Source organism: Pithys albifrons, chromosome 12, assembly GCF_047495875.1.
Source record: "Pithys albifrons albifrons isolate INPA30051 chromosome 12, PitAlb_v1, whole genome shotgun sequence".
NCBI lineage: Eukaryota > Metazoa > Chordata > Aves > Passeriformes > Thamnophilidae > Pithys > Pithys albifrons.
The window spans coordinates 12,955,576-12,969,769 of record NC_092469.1 but is presented as its reverse complement, the minus strand read 5'-3'; the positions used below and the strand labels follow the sequence as shown (position 1 = coordinate 12,969,769).

Genomic DNA, 14,194 nt, shown 5'->3' with positions numbered 1-14,194 from the left:
TTGCCTCTGTGATCTGCAATTACCTGAATATTACAAACAGTGTAGAATGAATGACACTGAACAAGAGTAAAGACAGAGGACTCAAACTGTTCTTTTGTACCCATGGGATGAAACAAGGCTTGAATGTGAATAACAAATGGAGTTCCAGGAAGGAAATATAAAAACGTGGGTAACTAGAAAATGGCAAAGGGAATAACAAAGTCATTTCAGGACTGATCATAGAAACTGATCAGTGAAGCTCTCTGTTGCAGTTACTTAGAAAAGGCAAAAGTAGAATTACTAGATGTTTAAAACTACAGGTCATATTCAAATTTTATGAAGCTATTTAAACTTATTAAAGGAACAGTAGGCAGATGGTTATTTTCCTGACTTATTGTAATGTATTTTTCTTTCTGATGCTGGTTGCAGCCCTTTTGCTGATTTGCAAAAAGATGACTGTCCCTTGCCCTTTGTCCTATCTACACAACACTTCTATCTGAGCTGGGATACTTACTGCAATGTAAGAATGTCTGCACTAGAGTTTGTTTGAGGTTGATTTGTGGAAAATTAATCTGAGGTACCGGAATGAAATGTTTAAGAGATTAGTCCTTCCAGGAGAGAGCAAGACAAACAAAGCTATAAATACCACTCAAAAGTTGCCAGTGCCTGCTAAATGGTTCCAGAGAACATCAGAGGAAGATAAAAAGTGCATATTCATAAAATACTAATCTAGAAAATTTCAAAAAATGCTTTAATGGACTGCTAACGTACACAGAGTTTTACACCACACCACATAGGTAGTTTCAAATGTAGCCAAAACATAAAGCACTAATGAAAACATATGAAACCTCAAGGGTTCTTGTTTTATTGTTGCAAGTCTGAATCCTACATAATCTTGTAAATATTTTTCATGCTTGCTGAGGTTTATTTACTGGAGCTGTTGATGTGAAGATTTGCAAGGAAGGCTAAGTGCATGCACAAATCCTGTGTTAGGGAAGGACATCAAGGCAGGCACAGAGAATTTAGGTTTCTTTATTGCTATTTATTGATTACAGTGCTATTAACTATTATCTCCTCCAATAATATACATTGTCTCTCAGACTGCTGTGGGGTTTTATGCCTCAAGAAATCGTGCCTTGCACAATATTCTCTTTCATTCTTTTCCTGCCCTCCTCTTTGCAAAACACTTTACCGGTGCTCAAAAGGTCTTAGCATAGCTTGATTTTTGCTTTTCAAGGGAAGTAATTCCTTCCTTGCTTGGCTGGTACTACATTCCCTTAGCTGAGCACATGGTTCACTTGACAGCTGGTATGTCAGCTGAGTTAAACAAAACTCCTGGGTTTTGAAGGTAAGTCCACCATAAATTAAACTACCTGACAAGGTCTGGAAAGAACATATTTAATGAGTTATTTGTGTTACATTAAAGTCAGCATAGCTGCAAGAATGTATTAATTGCAGGCATTTTACTTAATCCCAGCATGACAAAAATATGGTAGACAAGAAGCTCAGGCATACTATTGCCAGCTTTTGTACTGATAGGACAGAAATTTGAGAGCAGTATTTTCTTATTTCCTGCCTTTGCTACTCTTTGCCGAGAATACATCCCAAGTAAGAGTTACAGAAATCTGTAGCCTCAAACTGCCATTTTCACTGGGCTTTAAGGTTAACCTATTCTTTCTCAGAAGACATACATCAGTTGAAGAAACTGTGGACTCCTTCAGCCAGGATGAATTAAATGGCAGTGATTTAGAATAAAAACTTATTCACCCCTTGAAATGTAACAACATTCCAAAGTATTTAAATACCTATTTCCAACTATTGTACTTGAACCTTCCACATACCAAAAGCAATACTAATACAAGAAGAAAGCACAGCTGAATTTCACCCTTTCAGAAATAACCTGGCTGTGCTCTGGAAAGTCCTGCACAGTAAGTCCTTTCCTTGGATTTCAAGAAAAATGCATCATATTAGTTAACAGAATTACTACCAACATTGTATTTCTTGTCCTTTCACCAAAAAGGGCTTTTTTTCAGCTCATTAGAATGCTACCAAGGGGAAAAAAAAGTGAGAGAAGTGACTAAGGAATACACCCAGAAAATAAAAAATCCCTGAAGGTATGAGACTGTTGATCTTGGAACAGCTGCAAAATATGTTCTCAACAAATTGTCTTTATTCCACTTACATGTGCTGTGATAGTGTCCTGTCACAAAAGAACTGAGAACAGGGAGGAAAACACAGTGAGGTGCTGTGTATGTGCAAGGTGCTGAAGTAAACATTGTTCCCCATTCCATACAGGCAATGGCTTAGCTGGAAGAATATTCAGCTCCAGCCATGGACTGAGGAGAGAGGAAGGCTGATAAGCAGTGAGGAAACTAAGGACAAGTTGATAAAATTGTGTGTTTGGTCTAGCAAACAGGAGATGAAGGGCACAGCACAGAGTGGAGTGCAGGTAATGAACAGGCAGTGAGGAAAGAGAGCAGCTGGTCTGTTCCTATGGCTTTGTGATTTCAAGCCGGTGCTTAATAAGATTTAAAGGCCATTATGAAGACAGGCTCCATCCCCACACCTAGAGAAATTAGCAATATTCATGGCAAGTTTTTTTAATTCATCAAGAGTTCTTTAGTTGACAAAATTAATACAAACAATACCTCAGCCTGTTCAGTATATTTACGCACACTACAAACGTTTAAAGTGATTCAAGGCAGAAATTAATGTATTTTTGCTGGGAGTTACACAACATGAATATTCATAACTGTCTCTAATGCAATCACTATTTATTTAATTAACACCTACATTTGAAGTCATGTGCCTGCGAGCAAGTCACCTACCAGGACAATGGAATAGAGATAATTTGAATTGAAGAGCCCTGGAGATTATTCCACCCTTTACGGTGTTTCTGTGAATTGTAAAAGGAAAAGCAGGCTCTCCTACATTTTTGGTTCTCTGCAGATCATGGTTGGTCATCTTCTCTCCAATTCAATGAAAATCTTTTCCATTTTTATTAAAAAGCAATCTTTATCAAACAAGATCTCTGTCAATCCACTAAATGTTTGCTGAGAGAGCCACTGAAATATATAATTTTTTCATGTAGAAAAAATAACTATTTTAGGATTATTTATTACCTTGAACTTTCTCCTATCCCCTTATTCAATTTTTAAAATAGGATTTTCTTTGCTTTCATGTACTTTCCTTCCTCTTTTTGCATGAAACTGCAGGAATAGCAAAAAAAAAAAATCCCACAACCCTTATGACATTCAATGTTAAAATGCAAAAAAATAATAGGACAAAAAATAGGTTGTTACTTGTGCTGAACTGGTATGACCCCACACAGAAACATGATTGTTTTTCTGATAGACTGCATGCCTCAGACAGGTTTTATTAAACCCTGTATGAGACGAAAAGATTTACAGCCAAAGAAATATTTCAACTCGGGAAGGCTTTCTGCAAAACAAGTCATTACTCCTCTCTCCTGCCTTCTGCTGTGACTCCTGCAGAGCTGGTTCAAATGTAGTCTGGTATGTCTGGATAAACCTTTTCTCTCCACTGAAATCAATCATATGATGCAGATTTATTTGTTTTCAGAAATCTCTCATTTAGATAGAGAATTCATAATATGTACAAGAGAATAAATATTTGTATGTTGTTTTATATTATTTCAAACCCAAAATTTTATATGCTATATGATATATGTTGGGGTTTGAATGCCTCAGCTGCTGAATTTTATTTATTTTAAGTGTTTAGTAGAAATTCTTTCTTCTACTCCATTTACTAGTATATCAATATAGCAATTTAATTCATTCTTAGAGAAGCATTTAGATTGGATAAGACCTTTAAGATCATTGAGTCCAACTGTAAACCTCACACTGCCAAGTCCACCACATTCTTAGCTGGTCTGAGACTATTTATTTTGATTTAAATCTGGCGGTAACTCTCAGTTTCTTCACCCAAATTAGACCCCATCAGTAAAAGCTGTCATTTCTTGTTCAGTGTGTCCTATGTTCATCTTCAGTAGCAAGAGAAGGTGAACCTGGCCCATGGGCAGACCTCTCCTGCTTACAACAGTGCCAATTAATTATACCACTTAATTGTGCATAGTGACAGCTGCAGAGGGAAAGGTGCAGTTACTTCAAGATATGCTTGGGCATGTGGAGAGGATTTTTCTCGTTTGTTTTTACAGCTGGCTATTTAATCACAGATGTATTTTCTTGGACAAAGGAAGCCTTTTTAAAGAACAAAATAAAAGATAATTATCAGGATTTCACAACATGGTATATGTATGGTATATACTGATCTAATTCCAACAACAGGCATGCAGCTGTCTCCTGATTGTTTTAGCACAGCCACCTAATATAAATCTTTGGGGTTTGTTTTAATGACAAAACCTTATAGTTAATGACAATAAACGTTCTTCAAGCATAGAATAATCAAAAATAACAATTTCCCCAGTGATACAACCCTTCAGCAATAAAGTTTGTCCTTTGCAATAAGGACAAACGGGGAGCTGTTCATGTGGTGGGACACCAAGCAACCTACGTGATGAACTGACTGGAGTGTGGGGTGAGGACACTTGCAGGACTCCAACTGTCTGTTGCATGAGATGACACTGATGACCCATCTTAACAATTAACCTGGTCATCTCCTGTAGTTTCAACATAAGCTGAGGTCTTCCACATTTTCCCATACTAGTGACACTGAGGTAAAAATAACTCCCTGACCTCCACGAGCAGTAATATGACACATGTAACCATGAGGTTCAGTTTCCTTCATCATCCTGCCTGAGCTCTGACAGAGAAGTCCAAGTGCTTGCTGCTCTCACTTCACTTACTCTTCCAGATTCACGTAAAAGTAAAGACAAAACTGTCACCAACACTGCCCAAGTGATCATGTCTCATTAAATCAATGTTACTGGTATTCCAAATGCTGGCAGCTTGTGGGATTCAAAAGAAGAAAAAACAGTACTAAAAAAATCAGCAGTAAATACTTTCGTCTGGAACTAAAATGTACCTGTAACTGTCCATAGCACAGCTCTGAGTGTTTTCAAAAGTTTGATTTATAGCACTTCACAGTATGTGACTGGGAGACTGAAAAGGCTTTTCATAGTTGTGAGGATCTTGCATAACTTGGGAAACTCTTGGTACTTCTTAATTAGTCCACTACAATTTGCTCTGTGGGACACTGGATGCACCAAGTAATCAAGAGCCAAGTGTGGAACAAAGGAGCAAAACACTCACAAATCATTTCTGAAAAGTTAGCAAAGCCAACTACAACTTTAATTTTAGGGCTGAATACCTTCTAATATTAGCAAAGAATGGATTAGACACTGGAGCAACTGTGCTGGCAGACAAAAGACTAAATCCATTAATAGATATCCTATTTACTGCAAAGGCAAATGGACTGGCAATAAATCCCCTGTGTTTTGATAAAACACTGTTTCCCTAATCTTAAAGACTCTCTTAGCATTAAGATACTTTACATCTCAATTTTTAGGGTGTACTTTTAAATATTGAGACAATCTAAAAATCTTACTCATGGAACATGCTGTCTTGGGCAAGAACTCAGCAAAAACTTCAAGGGTGTTCCGACCTTGTATGTGAGGAAAACATGGTTTTCTTTATTTTACAAGGCATGCCTATGCTATACAAACTCCAGAATAAGAACTGCTTTGTTACCCACTCCTCACATACATGAGTCTGTTCCCATTATAGGCAAAATGCATCATATTTGATTTGCACATGTTGTGTGGAATCTATGCAGAAGGGTCTTCGGGATTATGTTTTGCAAAACTTTACTTTTAAAGGCAACCTAAATTTGGATCAGATAAAACTACACAATCCTGCAGAAATCAGAAAATTTAGGGAATAAAGTCTGTCCTTATTCTCTGTTCACCCAATAATTGTTCCCACCACTGTAAAGTATTGTGCTATTGTAAGTTCTCTAAATAATATGGTAGGGAACCCTTTTATTAAAAGTACAAGTTTATTTGCATTGTACAAACACTTCAGGGTAATTCAGTAATTAAGAGAAAAGGACCAGGAGTGCACTAAAAGTATAAATGCAAGAGTGGGATCAGCACTGATGGGGCTGTACTGTAACCTGCTGGATTCAAAGTAGCTCTGCTAAGGAACATCTGGTTGAATTTAACTGGCAAAGTTTGGACTCAGCATGATAACACAAACACAGTGATTACATTGGCTTCAGCCTCCAGTAAGCAGCTGCTTTCAAACAGCGTATCAGTGTAACCACTGCTGAGGATTATCAGAATCTTCTAAACTTGTACACTCCTGCTCTTGATCAGAGACAGAAAGGCAGGCACCACAAGTATATAAAGAACAGACTGACAAAAATATAGGGAAATCTGTAACGGAAGGATCTTTGCTTTTTTAAAGAACGTCTGAGCAGTTGTATTAGAAGGCCAGAGTTATATAACATAAAATAAATGCCAAAACCAACAGATGTCTTTGCACTGTCTCATGCAGAAGAAATTTATTTAAATGTATCAAACTGGGTTACAAACATTATAACTAAGGATTTCATATTCTTCAATCACAGTGGCCATATACTAATTTGGGACCTGAAACAAGAAAAAAGTATTTATTCTTAATAAGCTACATCCAGAAATCCTCCCTTGTTTCTATACATAATCCCTTTTAATAGCCTTCAAAATAGACAGGAACAAAGAGCATTATTTTTAAAAGTCCCTGCAGCATCATGGGTCTTGGTGAAAAATTATTCTAACTCCAACATTGTTTCCCAAGGAAATGAAGCCAGTGATTCACTCACTGTCATTAATAAATAGCCAGATTCTCATGAAGTTAATGCAACATAGATAAGACAATTTGTACAATCAAACGGTAGAGTCTCAAAGATGAATGATTTAGTTGTCTAAAACATCAAGTCAAACCATGTACAAAGGATTATTTTTTCCAAATAAACCCCCAAAATTGACATGGCAAAACTTTTACTTGTAATAGAGAAGATTACATGAGCAAAAGAAATGTAAAATGAAAATAGAAAGTTTGTGGTATTAATCAAAACAGTTCTAAAAAATACTGGAGATCTTTGATGTTTATGTGAAGATGTGGATTTATTTTCTGTTGTTTCTTTCCTCTCCTAGCAAAGTTTTACTGATAACATTTGAAAACTCGGCCGTGTTTTAGAAGGTATCTATTCCCCCTTTTGCTCTGCAGCATGGGCAGCACTGAACAAAACCAGCTTAGAATCAGATGCAACAAAGATATGTATAAGCAAATAATAAATTCTGGAGAGAGTGAATGAGGCAGGGAAAAGGTACCTGAAAGGTAACAGAACCAATAGGAAAAATAAAACTTCAAGATGGGATCTTAAATCTTATTTTACAGTACATACATAGAACATACATAGAGAAGCTACGTTTTCCAGAAAAGAAGGATTAATTTCGACCTTTAGAGTATTTAAATAAGTGCAGTTGGACAAGATAGAGACATCCCACATTTTATGTTCCTTAAAGGGATATTTTCCACTACCTCCCCCTTTTCTTTTTCTCTCTGCTCCTTGCTTACTCCACATTAGTACTTTGTGATTATGAGCACAGCTTAGTGAGCAGAATTGCCTCACAGAGACAGCCAGGCAAGCGCCAAAGCCAGTAAAGTGCTGAAAGCCATTGGAGTGGGAGGAGACATACAGTTAGGATCAGGAGAAGATAAATTTAGAAGCCTAATTTTAGACCTTTCTCTTTAATTGCTTAGCACTTGGGTGCTTGTAGACACTCTCATTTGTAACACTTACTCTACTTAAACCACCTAGAGCAGAAATTTTTATGATGGAAAGAGGAAAGTAAAAAGAAGAGGCAAAGGATCCGTGAGTTGTTTTTGTAAACAGTCACTCAGCTTTAACCAAAGACAAGAAACAAGGGCACTTACACTTCTTTTAAACTGTTTCTGTTGTGCTCCTGAAAGACTACAGAATACGTGGTTGACACTGTTATTTGAAATCATGAAAGTTGAAAAACTACCAAAAAAAATCTCTGCTTTTAAGTACTTAGAAAATTTTTTATTTCCTGGAATCTGGCTAAAGCCACAGATTTACTGTCCCAAATAATTTTATGATCCCTACAAATAACTTTGTGTCCACAGAATGTACATGTCAAAAGAAGCCTGAAAGTGGTCCAGGACTCACTCAGGTAAAATTTCAACAGGGACCAGTATAAACCATCAAACACATGGCTGGAAACAACATCTCCATGACAGTCAATAGCACACATTCCATGTTGCAATGAGCACTATTTACATGTACCCAACACACTTGCAGTGCTGACCTTTAAGGATCTCAGTACATGCTCATTCTTTCATGAATTAAGTGCACAAGCAACACATTCTTGTGGGACTTATGCAGTTAAGGATATGCTTAAACTCCCACTGCACATCAGAATGAACTTGGGAACAAGTACAAAGCTGATGTTTAATGTTTCAGATTCACTTTGACAGCAATTTTTACCTTGGGTTTGTCATGTTCTAAAACCATTTAGTGACTATCCTATGGATTTGGTTTCCTGTAATCTGATGCAAGTTCAATTTGGTTTGTTTAGAAGTATTTAATCTGTTTATTCATAAAGATTTTGAGTTGAATTACATTTTCTTAGATGCACCCAAGTGGCAGTATTAGTCAGACAAAAAGAATCAGATAGGGCAAAGCTCTGTTTGACTTTGTTCTCACTAGATAAAGGAGATAAGATCTTCACTTGATTAAATTAGTATCAGATAAAATCCTAGTGGAAACAAAGTCTTTTTTAGGTTTTTTCCTCTGCTAGTTCTTAGAGAATACACACTCCTGTATAAACATCACTTACCAGTGGCCATTTATGGAGCACCAGGGATAAGCCATACAGTTCATGTAAACTGTAACAAGAGAAGAAATAAAGTCAGGAGTCCAGACTTACATTTGGCTTCCACAGTGAAATTGAAGAAACAATTTATAAAGTATGAACCTTGCCAAAATGGACAAAAATATCTATTTGGATGATTATTCTGAAGTTTGCTTCTGGTCACTTGCAAACATTTTAGAAGCATCATCTACCCATATGATGCTGTCCTAACTTGGACTCTCATACCAAACTCTACAGTGTTCAAAGTTTCCAAAATTCAGAGGGTGAACTTCTATTTTGAAACCACCAAATATGTACTTTTTCCAATAAATATTTTCCGAGGTTCTAAAATAAAATAGCTAAATCCTCTATACTACAGAATATGCCTAATAATTTGTTCCCCATGCCTTTTCAGTTCTCATCTATTTCTTATTCCTAAAGGCAATTTTATAATTAGCACTCATTTTATAAGCACATTTTTTTGAAGAGCGAATGTTGTCTTCAGTAGATTCAGTTATGAGAGAGCTTAAAAGGCAGTCTAGAAACAACTGAAATCAGCTGCATCTTTTAGATTCACATTCAATCCACATTTTGATTAATGTGTCAGACGACTGTTGCAAATACCCATCTACTTGAAAGATACTGTATTAGTCCCACAGAACACAGAGCTCTAGCAATATTTGTAGCAATGACTTCACACTACTACCATCTAATGACTGCTTTCTGGTTCATGTTACCTTTATAACAGCAAACAGCTTCATATTGTAGGAATTCGAGTTATACTCTTGGAATGTCTTCTACGTTTTTTTCTGTCTAGTGCTGTATAAGTGGCTGAAAAACAAAGAAGTCACCTATCAGGGCTGTTCAGCTCCCAGAAGGCAACAGACTGGTTCTGCTTGCTGCTTTGCAATACTGCCAATAGTTTTAGGAGTTAATAGATTTAGTGTAGTTTGTGTTTGACAAAAGCCAAACAAAGAGTTGAGACAAAGATAATTAAAGAGCTGAGATGATCAGGCTCTTCAGACTATGATCTGCAAATGACTATTTGTTTGGTATGGTGCTGTCTCGTTTAGAAAATAAGTCTAATTTAATTCTCTTCCATATGTGCACTTAAAAAAAAAGCCAACTTCCAGCAAAACAAAACAAAACAACCCAAGCAACTTTCTTAATTCATAGTTTTCTGAACACAATGTAAGGAATATCTGGAGATAGGGAGGGCAACAGTCCCCAGCAGCCTGATTGCCTGTGACAATGAAGGAAAAACACACAAGCTTTGAGAGAGATAGTAGAATGGAAATTAGAACTGTAAGCCTTGTCACAATAAAATTGGACTCCACAATGGCATTTACTGGGTATGTTTATGGATATTACAGTGCGTAATTTGCCTTTCCCTTTTCTTTTACAGCCTTTTAATTTTTATTTGCCTCTAAGGTTTGTACCCTCTTGAAAAACTCCACCTCCAATTGGTCTGAGACTGTAGATGAGTCATGTTGGACCGGCGTGGATCCACCCCCCTGCCCAGCTCCAGGCCTGGATCCATCCCCCTGCCCAGCTCCAGGCCTGGATCCATCCCCCTGCGGTGCAGGCATATTGAGATTGTTTAGAGCAAGACAAAGACTATCGCGTCTCCTGAGCCCTGTTATCTTTCCAGTCACTGACCACCTCTTTGCCTCGCAGGCAACAGCAAAATGGGCAATAAAAGAACGCTAAGAGGGGGTTGTGGCCTGGTGTTCGCCGTCTTAGACTTGGAAAAACTATTAACCTGCTACAGGAAGACAAGAAGACCTTGATTTCCCTTAGCCCACGTAAATCTGCAAATTGCTCACTATTATTTTCAGACACCATGGGCCATTTTTAATGATGATTCTGGGAGATCTTAACGAAACCAGACTTTGGGCGTAGCTGTGCCCCTCTTGGGGGCTCAAACACACCAACATTGGAGCATTTTAATTACCAACAAAACTACGACTGGTGCTTACTACCTGTACAGTGGTAAGTCAAATTATCACATTTCACCGTGTCGGCGCTCTTGGGCCCTTCGGTCTCGACACAGAGGATCTCTCGGGTGTAACTCATGTGGGTTTAACTTCGTGCCGTTCCCGGGGTCCCACAGGGGCTCCGTGTCCCCGAGGCTCGCGCGGTGCGGGCAGGACCGCCCATTTCCATCAGCCCGGGCTAGAAAAATGAGTAAGATTTTTAGATTGCCTTAATGTTTTCGCGCCCTGACCACTATGACTCTCCTCCCTCTCGCCCCCGCGGAAAGGGCGCGGCCAGGGTCCCGCCGCCAGCGCGGGCCTTGTTGAGCAGCAGCGGGGAGGGCGGGGAGGCGGCAGGACCAGCCCTTCCGCCATCACGTGTGTCCTCACAGGCTACAGCATCCCGAGACGGCACCGGGGGAATCGGAGGTAACGCGGTTCCCGCGCTTCCACTGTCCGGGGCGTTCGTGGCGGCGGCCGCGGGCCCGCGGGCTGCGCTCGACCCGGGGACGGGCTGGCGGAGCTCGGCGCAGGGGCTGCCGGCGGCGCCTCTTCCGCAGCATCCGGGGCTGGGGCCTCGGCGACCCAGGGGACTGCAGGTGTGCGGCATGGGAGTGTGATAAATACCGTGTGTTGTTGTATGTGGGTTTGTTTATTTTAAGTGGTGCTTCAGCGGCAGCCTTCCCAGTCCCCGGCTGAGGCGGGAGCCTGGAGCAGCTTCCTTCTTGGGTCTGTCCAGAAGGCTGGAGTTCGTCTGGACCTCACTTGTTTTGTCAGAAGAGGGTCACCACCATGTGTGGAGGGAGGAGTGGCCACCGGGGGGTGAAGTGACCCCCTCAGGGTCTCCCCGGGGTGCCCGTCCCGGGGTGCCCGTCCCGGCGCTCGGAGCCTCGCGGGGTGTTTGGTTTGGGCTGCGCCCGGCAGCGCTGGGGCGCGGTGCTGGCGGTGCCGGGTCCCTGCAGTTATCCCTGCTCCCTTCACGGCTGTCGCAGGGCACTCCCTGGGTTCAGGGACACCCGCAGGACAGCTTGTCTTTCTTGCTGGCCTTTGGTAGTGATTTTGATTATGACTTTTTTAAGTGACACGTGTTAAGTACAGTCTGGTTAGGCGTGACTGTAGGTCGCGCCTAAAGTGTACACATGGGTGTACATCTGTGGGTAAGCGTGTGCTTTTCCCCCTTTTGAGAGGTTTTTACTTTTCTGCCCAAGTATAAAAAACAAGGTCAGTGATTGAGCAAACCCTTCTGTCTTTAGCTGGGGCTTAGTGGGTAAATTTCACCAGATGTTCCACTCACTGCAGCTGCTTCGTGCGCTTCCAACCACACCTTTCTAAATCAAGACTGTCTACCACAAGGTTCCTACTGTGAGCTTGCTTCCATTTTTTCCCTTGGAAATATAAAAATAAATTAGAGGTGTGAAGGATATAGCGGCAGGTTATTTTCCCCTTGTAGCTAGCACTGTTCAATAACTTTAAAGTGACTTGATTGAAAATTAAGATTAGTATTAATTATGTCCCTATGTCTAAGATTGGTAACTTAAGAAATTTTGAAAATGTTTTGAGAATTGTAACTGGTGTGAGCTGCTGCTGAGGTATTTCACTCATTTAATGTTCAAGGCCTTATTCAGGATTTATTCAAACGTGTGAATAGAACGTGTATTTGGAGAACATCTCTCCAGCTGTGTCACAGGTGTGTATGGTCAGGACTTGCTGCCTTCACTGATAAACTGTCAAGTGAATAATTGACATGAGTAACTTCTCTTTCATACCTTTTTACATGATAAACATACCTTGTCATTTTTTTAAGAATGGGTGATACAAGCAATTCTGTTTGATATAAGGTTTATGTTTTTGGGGGTTTTTTAGTGCCAAGCACAAAAGACTTGTTTGAACAGAATAGATCTTTACATTGGGAATTGCTTTTGTTGCAAGGACTTCCTGTTTGCTAAGCATATGTCTGTGTGGCAGGGAAGTGATTCTTCTCTCACCAGCAGAAAGGAAAACACGTGCTAGACAAACTCTAAGCCTTTCCCATGTAAATGTTCAGCCTGTGAGGTGCCTAAAGATAAACTCTGCAATGAATAAGCCTTTCTGGGACTTAAAACCTTTGCTCTGTTGGTGCTAACTTCCTGAAGACTTTGATGCTGTTTGTGTAGAGCAATCTTGACTGTTACTCAAAGGGCCATTCACTGTGCTCAGAAATAGGAGTGTTACATCTTGGTGTATGTGAATAGCCAGAGTGTACGTGTAAAGCTGTGTTGTGACAAGAGTTGTTTTAGGCACTCAAGGCAACTATGTAAGACAGAGGCAAGAACACTAGAAATCTTTGGTAAGGAGCAGGTACTGTACAAAACTACAGCAAAACACAGTGAACTTTTTGCAGTTTGGTACTTCACTTTGGTCATTAATCCACTTGCAGGTTCACCGCAGGCTGAGCACATGACGACTGCCCTGCTCAGTGGGAGAAAGTGGATCGTGGCAGAGGGTTCCTCTTTCCCTTCCCTTAAAGGAGGGCCACACAGTGTTAGTGCTCTGCTAAATGTATGTTAACCTTCACTAACTCCTTTGGTACCTGACCTAAGTGTGACAGACCTTACCAGAATATATATTTTTGGTGGAACACTGAAGGGATCCTAGTTTGAGGTCACTGTGTCCTGGGTTCATGTCAAAGCTTTTTATATCAACAACAGAGTCATTTCAGTAAAAAAAAATCACGAATCAGCAGAAAGATTCATCAGAGCTGCAATGATCAGCAAAAAAAAAAAGAAAAAAAGAGTTGAAGACTTTGTATTGCACAAGGGTGAGTGATGAGGAAATCCACATGTGAAGTAGCTTGTGTGAAGGCATAACCCTGCATTAGCCATAGCAGTCCTGTGGCCAGGCTTTAGAGATTGTTCTAGTAGTACTTTTACATGTGGTGTTACAGCATTATTGTGTATTAGAAAATATATACTTTTTGTCTCTGGTTCTCCTCTTCCAAGTCTGTCTTCTGTTTCCACAGAAGTTACGATCTGGTGACAAAATCATGGCTTTTAATGTATGTGTTTTTTCTGTGTATTGCTAATATTGACATAGCTTCAGTTTTCCAGTCTGTTCTCCCTCTTCTTTGCTAAGTTGTTTGTTTTTTTTTTAGTTGCTAATTTTTTCAGCTGCAGATTTTAGTTCCCCTTAAGATTAAGTGAAGTGTTTGTAGGAAAAGCTTACCAACAGTTTTGTCAGAGGTGGTGTAATAAAACACGTGACTCAGGCAAATAGCAATTCCTGCCCTGAAGGCTTTAAGGATGGAAACCAAACAAGTCTAGGGGAGAGAATGAAATGCCAAATCTTGAGTGAGCTGTTGCTCACACCTTCATCAAATCGGCAGATACCTGAAGTTGAGAAAAACAAAAGCAGACTCAGAGAG

At 39.8% G+C, this 14,194-nt stretch overlaps 1 protein-coding gene and 1 long non-coding RNA gene across 12 annotated transcripts in view; one reads left to right on the top strand and one right to left on the bottom strand.

The window, feature by feature from the left end:
- Window positions 1-6,441: 6,441 nt before the first annotated feature.
- Window positions 6,442-11,130, bottom strand: LOC139677659 (uncharacterized). The gene is made up of 4 exons (XR_011698896.1): window positions 10,801-11,130; window positions 9,556-9,649; window positions 8,804-8,852; window positions 6,442-6,550 (listed from the first exon to the last, which is right to left on the bottom strand). It is a non-coding gene; the product is annotated as an uncharacterized lncRNA (long non-coding RNA).
- The window catches only part of SLC7A6 (solute carrier family 7 member 6), a 25,691-nt gene continuing 22,509 nt past the window's right edge, over window positions 11,013-14,194 (top strand). For 3 of the 11 annotated variants that reach the window (XM_071567835.1, XM_071567827.1, XM_071567829.1), the window contains exons 1-2: window positions 11,161-11,393; window positions 13,211-13,332. Coding sequence is in view for 1 of the 11 variants with exons in the window: in XM_071567826.1 (XP_071423927.1) it covers window positions 11,028-11,223 (196 nt within the window). In the remaining 10 variants the exon portion in view is untranslated. The other 8 variants (XM_071567836.1, XM_071567828.1, XM_071567833.1 and 5 more) reach the window with 7 other exon arrangements.